The following is a 12,020-nucleotide window of genomic DNA, read 5'->3' on the forward strand; positions in this document are numbered from 1 at the left end:
TTCCCCCCTTGGTCCTTTCATCTCTTTTCCTTAGCTGGGTAAACGGGCCAGAAGGACATGAGGTCCACATCTCCACAGCTTCTGCATCCCTTAGGAGCTCCAGCCGCGGTCGTGGTCCAGAGGAATGGGTCGGAGCTGATGTTCCAGTGAAGACTGAAGCCTCCTCTCTCCCCCTGCTCTTAAAGGCAGTCTGTGGAGCCCCTCCTTCAAAGGAGGCTGATTGACCACATGATAGCAGCTCATGCTGGGAATGCCCAGTGCAGCAGAATGATCAGTTATGAAACTTGTTAGAGCTGAGGAAATTCAAGACCTTACATAAATGTTCTGTAGGTACTGCCCACTGGCACCAGGGGTCAGAACCCAAAGTAGCAGTGCTTGAGAGGGCCAAAGTAGAAGTACTGGCTTGTTACAGGAAGATCGGTTTAGGTTCAAGATTAGGAACATCTTTCCTACAGTGCCTAGGAATTAAATTGGATTATTTTGTTAAGAGTAACTAGAAAAGGCTAGAAGACTCAACTCTCAGGTATATTGTAGAGGGAGATACTGGAAAGAAGGTCCAAGTGTGGAACAGATAATTTCCAAAGACCCAGATTGCCAATATTAGGATTCTGTGAACCCTAAAGGTTAAGTTTGTATGGAGCCTTTCTGTTTATCTTCTTAAATCCCAGGAGAGAGGGTTCCATAATTGCACTTGATGAGGCAGCAGTGGTACAGAGGTTAGAAAGAATTGTAGAACCCAAACCATTATTCACATACTTGGTCCACCCCTCTTTCCCAACCAGTAAAGCTCTATTCATTTATCAGAGATCTGTAGCCTAAGTCTTAGACTCCTGTTAGCCTAATACTAGGCCAGAATGAACAGGATGTAGCCATCCTCACTCACCTCCAATTCAAAATGCCGTTGAAACAATGGTTGTTGTCCTTTGTTTTTGGAGGACAAAATGACATCACTGTGTTAGAGTAGGTCCAACTACGGCTGAGCAGACCAACATGAGCTCAAGCATTTGGGGTGACTTCTCTAACTTTGCGTACCTTGCGTTTCTTTTGCGCTAATTCAATTCTGCTTTGCTCACAGAGCCCGGCACCTCCTGCTGGCCCTTCCTGTGCCAGTGTCTCCCATGTTTCACAATCGATTCCAGAGTTCTTCAGAGAGACAAATCTAGGGAGGGCTTGCTGACAAGAATAAGAGGGCCTTCTGGATTGGTTTGCTTGGAAGTGGTCTGCCATGCCTGGTTGTGGTGGAATGGTGGCTATCACTTTTTTTTCTTATTAAAAATGTTTTATAGTCGGTCTTTTCATTTGTTCTATCACTGTCACTTCTGGGTGATTCCACCCCAGCCTTGCCTCTTTCAGCAGTAGGCTCCTCTCTTATAATAAATAAATCAAGTCTAACAAAAGAAATCAATAACCGATGTCTCACTCTGAACAAAAGTTTTGTTGTCTCCGAGACATTGGAAGATCCGACGGGACGTGGTCTTCATCATTGATGAAGCTTTTTCAGTGTTCTCCTTGGCACTGCTATGGTCATATGTAAACTGCTCTGGCTCTGCTTATTTTACTCTGCATCAGTTCATTCAAATCTTACCAGGGGACACTGAATTCTTCCCCTTTCCCATTTTTAAAAACCCAATTATATTCCATCCCATTTAATTTGCCACTTTTGTTCAGCTGGATTTAAGAGACCTACAATCCTTCCAGATCATTGCTATTTTATGTATGAGACCCCCTTGGGGAAATATTCCTAATGGTTTTATGTATAGTTTACTTTCTGAGTAGAATTCCAAATTTGTCTTCTAGAAGAGTTCACAGTTTTATCAGTAATACACCTGTCTTCCCAAAGCCCCTCCAATACTGTCTGCTTTGTCATTTTTGTTAATCTGAAGGATTTAATTTGTATTTTCATGACCATTAGTAATTTGGAACATTCTCTGATATGTCTTTTTGACTTCTACTACCCAAAGCAAGGATTTTTGGGGACAAAGTGCAGCAGCAACTTTCTATATATTCTTTCATTTTCCCTGGCCAGCAAGACCACACTGGCCCCCAGAAGAGTCACGTCAAACCCAGACTTCTTGGCTCCAGCATTGGTTAGCCAGAAGCTGAGCACATTACACTGAAAATCATTCATGGCAGATCAGAGAGTGCCCACAGGCAGGGTAGTGTGATGACAGGGAATTACCCCTACTACCATGTCAATGGCTACAAATAGCACGGATTTGGATACTGTTTTTCTTCCAAAGAGCTTAGATCATCTTCACATCTATCATTATATTGATTCCTACAGGAAATGGGGTTATTAGCCTTGTTTTGCAGAGAGGGAAACTGAGGCAAAGATAAGGTAACTTGCTCCAAGTCATTTAACAAGACAGAAGCACAGCTTGGGAACTCTCGATTACTGATGTCCCATTCAATATCTGATCTCACGTCTTACATTCATGTGTCTCAGTCTTTCCCAGTGTATGAGCCATCTAGGGAAGCATCGGATCATCCCGTGGAGATATGTCCCTTCCATTTAGCCTCATTAGCCATTCCAGTCCTCTATCCTATTTAATCTGTCTGCCTGATTCTTCAAGTATAAAGTGGGGATCATAATAGCATCTACCAACTGAGATGAGGATCAAATGAGGTATTTGTGAAGGGCTTTGTACCATGTCTGGCACACAGTAGGCTCTATGTAAATGTTTTTCTTTCCCATCTGCAAATGAAAAAGATGGGCTAGCTCATCTTTCAACTCTAAATTTTATCATCTATTTTCTTAACCCTCTTCCTGGTTAAAAAAAATTTTTGGCAAAGGGCAGTGTTATCTTCCTAATTCACTAAGATGCTGGTGTCCCAGCTAGGTAAAAGGGGCCCATATCCTGGCACTTGGGAATTTGAGGAATACCAAATTAATTATCTTAGGCTAATGACCTCAGTGCTCTGGATCTAAGGCACAACAACTGAAAAATAAGGGTGGGAGGAGGGGGAAGGTGGTCCAAGTGAACTTTTGAGATCATTCAGTCCTTCCTCTGACTTCTCCAGCCATGGGACATCAGTACCAGTAGAAACTGAGGCCCCTAACTTAAGACAATCCCTCCTTGTGTTTGTCACTTTTTCCTTGGCAATAGGGAGCTTCAGAGACTCCTATCCCTAAAAGTTTAGATCAGTAATAATGGCACAGTAATAACTCAAACCATTCTTTGTCTTCGGGATATGATGCAGAATCAGGACCAATGGGCTCCCTCTTTGGGCTTTCTTGTCTGACCACCGCAGAAAGGAGCTGTCCCCGAGTTTCAGTGATATTTTCAATCCATAAATGAGGTCTTTGACACAGATGCTCCCCACCCACCAACACACAGAGACTTCAAAGAGCGTGAGAATAGGACAACCTTTGGCAGAAAGCTGACCGCAGCTTCTTCCTGGCGAGACCCTTGCCAGTGGGCAACTAAGACAGGGTAATCTTCCCTCGGGGCACCCACATTTTATCAATTGTCATTAGGATAAATGTGGTTCTTGGTGAGGACTATTGAAGGCCATGGGCACATGAGGACATGTAAGGGGAATTCACAGATAATCACAATCCAAAGCTTCATCTCTTTCTCACCAAGTCTTTCACCAGAGGTACTGTCAGATCTCTTTTTGCTCTGGGTCCTGCTCAGCGGCAATGCATTCCCAGAGTAGTGAAAAAACCAAAAAAAGAATGGCTATGGTCTACTCAATGGATCATTTCTAATACTCCATGGATTTGGATATGGGCATTCCTCCCCACAAGGCAGATAGTAACCTAACTAGGCCAGATTGGCCCCTAAGACTGTCATTCATGCTCTCCTATAAATCCGCAAACGGCGAATTCACTCCTCAACCTGCTGAGAGTCCAGAAATGCCAACAGAACACGCGGATGCCCCATTGGTTGGCTCTCATTGTTGCTACATAACCGATTCATTTTTTCCTCTCCATATCATCTATTTTTGATGATATACTTCAGACCACTTCCAATTGTTCACGTTATGTTTCCTGTCACGAATGAATGAATGAGAAAACATTTTGTTTAAACTTTCTATCTCAGGCATTGGGGAATACAAGCATGAGAAAAAATGAGGATGAGTTTGCTCTCAGGGAGCCTACATTTTACAAGAGGACAAGGGCAGTCAATAATCCTTTTGGTAAACCAAAGCAGTAGTGACTTGGCTCTTGTGCTCAGACGGGAGGTGGGAGGAGGGGAAGGGATTACTGCACACATAGGTCCACAGAAGGTGGCCCAAGTGCTTCTTGGATTGGGATATGAAGCCTGGTCTGACTAGAGACAGTCGTGAGGCAAGTTTGTACTTTTTCAATCACCTGTCGAGGTGGCTCAGACCTAGGGTGGGAGTTCCAAAGCTTAAGTGGATGAACTTCCTCCGGGGCTGGATTCTGGAAGACCATCTTTAGAGTACTGATCCAGATGAGGAGCAGAGAAGGGGCTACCGGGCAGATGGCTCTCCCCATCTCTTTTTAGTGTTCCCTCAATTTCAATCCTTCTCAAACAATCCACTCTGATTCCTCTACCAAACCACACTAATGAGGCCCTATTGTTTCTATGACAGGAGAGGCTCCTCTGTGGGGAGATGTCCCCACATTAAGATTATCTCCACTTGGAATAGCAGAATACTCCTGGTTTACTCCTAGTTTCTCATGCATATAGAATACATGGCTCTTTGGAGTTCTAGAACAGTAAAATATACTAAGAAAAAGAACTGACTTTTCAGGCTCCATTAAGCAGTACATTAAGGTTTTGTATTGGAGTCAGGTTATGTTCCACACTGTCTGTCCAGTCATTAATCTCAGCTTTCTTGGAGTCCCAATATCAATCAATCAACAAACATTTATTAAGTGGTTCTTTATGGGACCAGATGTGATAAGCCCTGGGAATGAATACAAAGAAAGGCAAAAAACAGCCTGTACCCTCCAAGAGTTTACATTCAGATGGAATTAAATTTATTCTCTGCTTCTTTTGTCTCCTTGGAGAAGTGGAACGAGTATTAGCCTGGAACTTGGGAGACTAAGACTAGTTGCTGCCCTGCCAGTAACTGTGTGAACTTGGGACTTTTTCATGAACTGCAGTTTTATTATCTATAAGATAAGATGTACTAAATGACCTGTTTTATAAGGCCCCTCTCACCTCTAAGATTTTCTTCTGATAGCTCACTGGAGAGATTGGTGAGGTCCTTTATCAACTCAACAGCCTTAGATAAAACAGCTCTATTCAAAGCCCAAAAGACCCCAAGTAGGAGCACGTCTTTATTCTTCATTTTATTGTTATGAATTTTACAGAAATCAACAAACATGAACATTTCCTTATACAAAGAGGGAAGGGGAAAGGAATAAGCATTTACTAAGTGCCTACTATGTGCCAGGCACTGTGCTAAGCACTTTACAAATATCATCTCATTTGATCCTCACAACAACCCTGTGAGGTGGGTGCTATTATCCCCTTTTGCAGATGAGGAAACTGAGGCAGTTAAGAGGTTACGTGACTTGCCCAGGGTCACATTAGTATCTGAGGCTAGATTTGAACTCTGATCTTCCTGATTCCAGGCTCAGTGCTCTATCCACTTTGCCACCTAGTTGCCCCTAAGAAGAAAAAAGAGCACTGCATATCAAACCACAAATCTCTCTCATATATAGCTGGTTTTTTAGAGCAACATTTATAAGATTTGAGCTATCTGCAAAGTGGTTTGCAAACCTTAAGATGCGATGTCAGTGTTAGCTATTTTATCATTATTTTTAAATTTAATATGCTAGTTCCAATGCTGCCTTATTTGTATCCCACTCTCTTCTACTTTAAAATTAGTCATCAAAGCAAGTTTTTTCTCTTTTGGTATCAAACCTGTCTAACTCTTCCCCAAAACACACACAAAAATAAAAGGCCACAGGGGCACTTCTTGTGTTCAAAATTTCTCTTCAGCTCTCTCCACCAGTCACTAGTAGAGGCTAGAAATGATTAGGCAACATCAGATCAATGAAACGGTTTCTAGTTTGGGCAAGTCAAGTAATCTCCCCACACCTCTGGTTATAAAGTGAAAAGGCTTGAGTCCTTTTTTAGCTCAAACATTTTTGGCTCTCAGGATCCCCCCAAGCTAAACCTTAAGGTTTCTATAAACAGAACGTTTCCACAAACTTGGGAAAATGACTGATGGCCATTTGGGTCATATTTCCCATCCTTCCTCCTTTTTTTTCCACCCACTTACAAAAAAACAAACCCAAAGCTTTTTATTCAAACAAAAATGGTGCTACTATGACTATTTTGGTGTGCTTGGAGACCAACTTTTTTTTTCCATTTTTAAGCTCTCTGGAAGTCATGCTCAACAATGAAATATGTAGGTATAAAGGAAAGGGCATTTTGCTCACTTCTCCACAATCTCACCGATTTCCAGCTCAGCACAGTGTATTAGCAGGCCCATCTTTCTGCAGCCACTTCAACGTCTACAATTTCCATTCTTGGAATATAGTCATATATAATCAAAGGTCTATTTGTTCTGCAGGTTTCATTTTCAAGTGAATACCCAGGTATAGCAGGAGGGAGTGAGAGTCTCCTGTCACTGACTAGGTCATGCAGTAGGTTCCCAGAATTTCAATTTTTCTGCATGCAGGGATAGCACTTCAGAAAAGGTAGACAGATGCATCCTCTCAAAGAGTAGGCTTGGAACTTGTATTTTGATTTTTGGACTGCTTTAGCCACCCACAGCATTATTTTTCTTCTGAGCATTGTTTCTTATCTAATTCTTCACTTCCTACCCCCCTCCCATGAAAACAAAAGATTACTGCAACTAAATATTTTTAGTGCTGTGGACCCATTACATCGCCCTCGATTTCCAAAGATAGTCAAGCTTTCTCCTACAATATTCAGAAAACTGATTTTTTAAAAAGTTATTCCCTATCTACATTCTTTAATGGGGTTGGAATATCACTAGCAAAAAATCCTTAAAAAAAAAAAACAACTTTGGATTTTTAGTGCCTCGCTAGCTAAACTATTTTCTCTGATCTTGTTCATGGTATCAGTTTAAATACTTTACAGATTGCACCTGAAGTCTCCAAAACAGAATCTTACCCTTAATTATCCTCAAGCCCTAGGCTTATATATTAGTTATGTGAAGCTAGAAATACTGGTAGGGTTTCTCCCACTTTGTCAAAAAAAAATTCACCCCCAAAAAACCCTGGGGACAAAAAAGCAATTGATTAATTGCGGGAGCCCTTAGTCCTAAGAACTAATCACAATAAGAACCATAACATTTCAGAACATCTGTTGATATTATGGGTATAAATATTGCCTCCACCACTGTGGCTGATAAAGTTTCCACACCTAAATAGATGGTCCTGAGCTGCTGTGGCCAAGACCACCCAATCATTTAACAGATCATCTTCTGACCTCGTCAGACACAGCCACGACAGTCCTCCTCTGCCAGGAGAGAGAAGGTATCCCTGGGCCCACAGTGGAAGTGTGCTTTCTTTGCTAAGATCCTGCAGACTTTGTATCCCTCTGATACAATCTCCAAAACTCTAGGATCATCCCCAAGCTATGAAGAAACATAGGTCCTTCAGAAACATTGGCATTCATTATAATGCCAATACTAAAAAGAGATTTCGATGGAAATATGACTCAATTTGTGTTATCTTGTCCTAACTTCCCACGTATAACTAGGATGGTTGTCTTTCTCCTACTCAATTCTAGGCCCAGTTCATTGTCCACCTGCAGCATCTATTCTAAATGGATCAGACTATCTATTCAACTCTAATTTGGACAACAGGCATTTTCAAACATTTGGTTATTTCCTATGTGGCTAATAAGACATTTTGGATCTCATCTGAGAGGCTTTGCAGTTTTGGAGTGACTTGCATCAAGTCACTGGGTGCATTGAGAGGAACTATATGGATACAGAATCCCTTCCATTTTTTATCTAGCCCAAATGAACTGTCAGGCACTGAATAAACTGGCAGGCATGACACCTCATTGTCTGTAATCTCTGAAAGGCTATGGATAATGAGAAATGTGGATAATCGGAATTCAAGGCAAAAAGTCTCAATTTAAAAGAGAAAAGGGAGCCTGCAAACCACAGGCCAGTAAGTTCAAACAAATTTGACAATTTCTATTGTATATTTTTGCTGTTGATGTTAATAGCCATGATTTATCAATAAGTACAAAAGAAAACTCCAACTCTCAAAAAGCTTACATTCTTTGGGGGACAGGACAATATTATATAGTGTGGTAAAGGGGAAAGGGTGTGTGAGCAAGAGTAGTCCACCAACACTTTCTGGAGGCAACAGAAAGGGCTTTCTAATATATTATGTTATGGTTTGCAATGTGTTGCACATAGACCACCTCACTTGATATTGATGAGATGATGAGGGAACATCTAGAAGTAGCTCTATTCACCAAGAGCCAACAGCTCAAATTGTTTCCCTTTGTTCAGGCAGACTTATTAAAACTAGCAGATTGATGCTATGAATGTTTTTACTTAGATTTAGCAAAGTATTTGATAAAATGTCCCTGCAATTCTTGTGGAAAAGACATTAGATGATAATACTGTTAGATGTAGTTGGAACTGGTTGAATGGCTGTCATTAAAGGCTTCACTAATAGCATGGAAGGAGGTGCCTTTGACACCTATGTTTGACATCATGCTGTTCAGCACTTTCATCAACGACTTGGACAAAGGCACAGAGGGCACCACTTATCAAATTTTCAGATTGACATCAAGTGGGAGGGAGAGCCAGCACAATGGAATACAGTCAGGAGTCTAGTGAGTTTTGGACAGACAAGATTATCGGGCTGGAATGAAGAAAATGAAATGTAATGTAGACACAAAGTCCCAGAATTGGTTTTAAAAATCAAGATGATGGAAAGGGCCATGGCTAGACTCAATCTTTCTGAAGAAAATTTGCAAGTTTTAGATGATCAATGTCAGTGAATACAAATTTAGGCCAGAATAAAAGAAGGCCCAGGGTCCAAAGAGGAATAAGGAAGGGATAATTCTACTATACTCTGTCCCATTAAGGCTATAACTGGAGGATTATTTTCAGTTTCATGGGTAACATGGGCCTGGTGAGCCACTTAGCTCTGTCTCCCTCACTTCCCATTTGAAAAAATGGGGATAATAACTGAGCACCTACCTCACTTGGTGGTTTGTGAGGTTCAAATGAGACTGTATATACATATAGTGCTTTGCAAATTGTAAAGCACTATCTAAATGCTAGTTATAATTCTTATCATCATTGTGGGCACCACAAGTTAGGAAGGACATTTGTCAGAGGCTAGAGAGTGTCCCAGGGAAGGCAGCCAAGGAAATAAAGGGCTTTAAGTTCATGACATGAGGACTAGCTAACGGAACTAGAAAAAGCTAAGATATGTCTGAGAAGCTGTTACACTGTGGAAGGATTACTTATATTCTACTTGGACCCCAAGAAAAGAACTGGAAGTAAAATGTGGAAGCTGTCAATTTAAGTTTGCCAATGATTAGTGCTGTCCATAAGCAACATGTGTTGCCTCAGGAAGGAGTGGGTTGGATATCCCTGGAGGTCTTCAAGCAAAAGCTTGGCTGGCTGGCCACTTGTTAGTATTACTGCAGAGGACATTCTTATTTAGCTGGTTACTGAGGTATCTTCCAGAAGTACAATTCTGTGATCTTAACATATGTTCTGAAGACATCTTGTTTAAAGAAAGCCTTTGAAGATTGCATTTTGTCCTCTAAATAGGTTTTTTAATAGTTAACAATAACAACAACAAAAAACTAATGGAATCCTCTATTCTCTGCATCTTTCAATCAAATGAGTGACTCTAAGGACTTAATTTGCTGTAGAGTACCATTTGGCAAATCCACTTGTTCTTGTCTATCTTCATTATTCTCAATATTAGAGGTTAAGTAAGGAGATGAGAATGCAGGCTTATGGACATGTAATTCCTAATAGCTTCAAAATTGTCCTTTTTAGGGAATGAGTTTCCATCATTTTTTCCTAATTTTCAGGATCTCACATTTATAAATCAACAAGTAACAAATTACTATTATGGGATTTTTAGTGCAAACATTGTTCCTTTCTTACTGATGAAAAGACCAGAGGCCAGAGAAGTGAGCTAAGTTACAGTGACAGAACCAAGACTTCTATCATTCCCACTCCAGGTGCTCCTCCCCTAAAACAAGGGTTTTGCTTCATATCAAGTGGGCATCAAAGCTCTCTTAAGTAGTCCAAGGAATGGCTGATAATGGGACAATAACCTGGGGCTGGGCCAGGCCATTTGATGGGAACCTATGAAAGGCAGTCCCAGGGCTCCAACTGTCCACAGCTGAGCTCCTAGCTCAGCTTCAGGTTTATTTCAGGACAGACTCCACATTAACAGGTGTGAGATATTATCTCAAAGTGAAGCTTATGAAAGATTGTGATGGAGTAACGAAAAGTCTCCAGTCACTCATGGTTGTTGCTTTGCCTGCTTCTAAGCTGTGCTTTGAGCACACTTCCAAGAACTTTGATGTCCTCCCTTATATGACACACTAACGAGGAGCTCTTCCAAATTTGTAGAAGAAAAGAGGCAAATGACTTTATAAATTAAGCACTTACTTTTTTACTTTAGGGAACTATTAAATTTCAACCGAAAAAAATCATGAACATAATTATACAGCATATCACTGGGATTCTGGATGCTCTAGTCTTAGTCCCAGTCTTCATCTTCGTCTTCATCCTCATCTCCATTCCCATCAGGGTTATCTTCTGTTGGAGGGTCCTGGAACTGGATGTTTGCCAGCAGATCTCGCATGGCTGCCATCAGCCTGTTCAAACCCTGGTCAAGATCCTCCTCTGCGCCAACCGGGTCTATTTCATCTGGTGTATCTTCTCCCTGATGGAAAAAAGAGATATGGTGCTGGAGGGGAAAGTGCTGGAGAAGAAGGGGGCTGCTTCTGGATGTGTTCTGCTCTGCCTTACATGAGTGGGACACAAAGTTCTTATTGCTCCCACTGGTATATGAGGCCAAACTATTTCCATTAAAGACATGTCACACACTGGCGACCAAGACAGAAGAGTTTTTGCTGAAGACATTGCCTCTCTACACAGATGGCGTTTCATTTGTGACCTCCGAAGGTGGCCACAGGTGGAAGGGTTCAAAAAAAAACAAATCTCAAAAATCAAATACAATTTTTAAAAAATTCTAAAAAGTACCAATCTGTTCCTCCTAGATATGTGCAATGAGTAATCACAATATTGGGTGAATGCATTCAAAATGAATCCAAAGCTTCAAAGACAACTTTCCCTATTAGCATTTATTAAATAGAAAGATTTTCAGCTGCACTATTCTAATGAGATGAGCTCATCTATCATCTCATACTTTGAATCCAACCACTTTAGGTTTCTGTGTCTGTCTTCTTAATTAGGATATAAGCTCCTTGAAACAAGAATTACATCTCAATCAACCATTTCATTCAATGAACACTTATTTGTTTAGTGGTTGTGCTATGGTCAGGATCCTACTATAGTTAGCTGCTAGGGATATGAGGGGTTTTCTTCTTGCCCAACCACCCACCTAGCACCCAACAAAACTGACTCCTTAGCAACTCTACCAAAACTCCTATTCTTCTTAGTGAGGTGGTCTGAGAAGAGCGGAGACCAAGAATGTAATAAAAATGCACCAGATTCATTCAACATACCTGAAAGGTAAAATTTGGCAACAATGATCGAAAGAAGAGAGATAATGTGCTTTCATTGGAGTAACGATTTACCCTGAAAGAAAAAAAAAAATCAAAGAAATGTGAGGAAGTAGTTGTATTTTCTTTTTCTAACTGGCCCTATATACCACGTGGATTTTAGTCTGTTAGTAGAGCTTTGCAAATAATAGTCTAAAAAACAATCCTCTTCACCTGGGCAATTCACTCTTTCTGTTCCTGCCCCCAGCAGGGAAAGTATAGTTAGTCAAAGCCAGGGGTGGCATCTAGCAGTGAGATAAGCAGGAGAGGCAAAGGGAGCTTGAAAGCAACAGAATGGACTTTGTACTAAAGGATGGTGCTTTTAAACAGGTGAAT

The 12,020-nt window shown here is 41.0% G+C and overlaps 1 protein-coding gene across 1 annotated transcript in view; it reads right to left on the reverse strand.

Moving 5' to 3' along the window:
- Positions 1-10,546: 10,546 nt before the first annotated feature.
- TCF25 (transcription factor 25) overlaps positions 10,547-12,020 on the reverse strand; it is a 42,571-nt gene continuing 41,097 nt past the window's right edge. The window contains exons 17-18 of the mRNA XM_051974746.1: positions 11,649-11,721; positions 10,547-10,843 (exon numbers count right to left, since the gene is read on the reverse strand). Coding sequence (XP_051830706.1) covers positions 10,658-10,843; positions 11,649-11,721 — 259 coding nt within the window. The 3' untranslated portion in view covers positions 10,547-10,657. The remainder of the gene's footprint in view (positions 10,844-11,648; positions 11,722-12,020) is intronic.

The sequence above is a fragment of the Antechinus flavipes genome, chromosome 2, assembly GCF_016432865.1.
Source record: "Antechinus flavipes isolate AdamAnt ecotype Samford, QLD, Australia chromosome 2, AdamAnt_v2, whole genome shotgun sequence".
Taxonomy (NCBI): domain Eukaryota; kingdom Metazoa; phylum Chordata; class Mammalia; order Dasyuromorphia; family Dasyuridae; genus Antechinus; species Antechinus flavipes.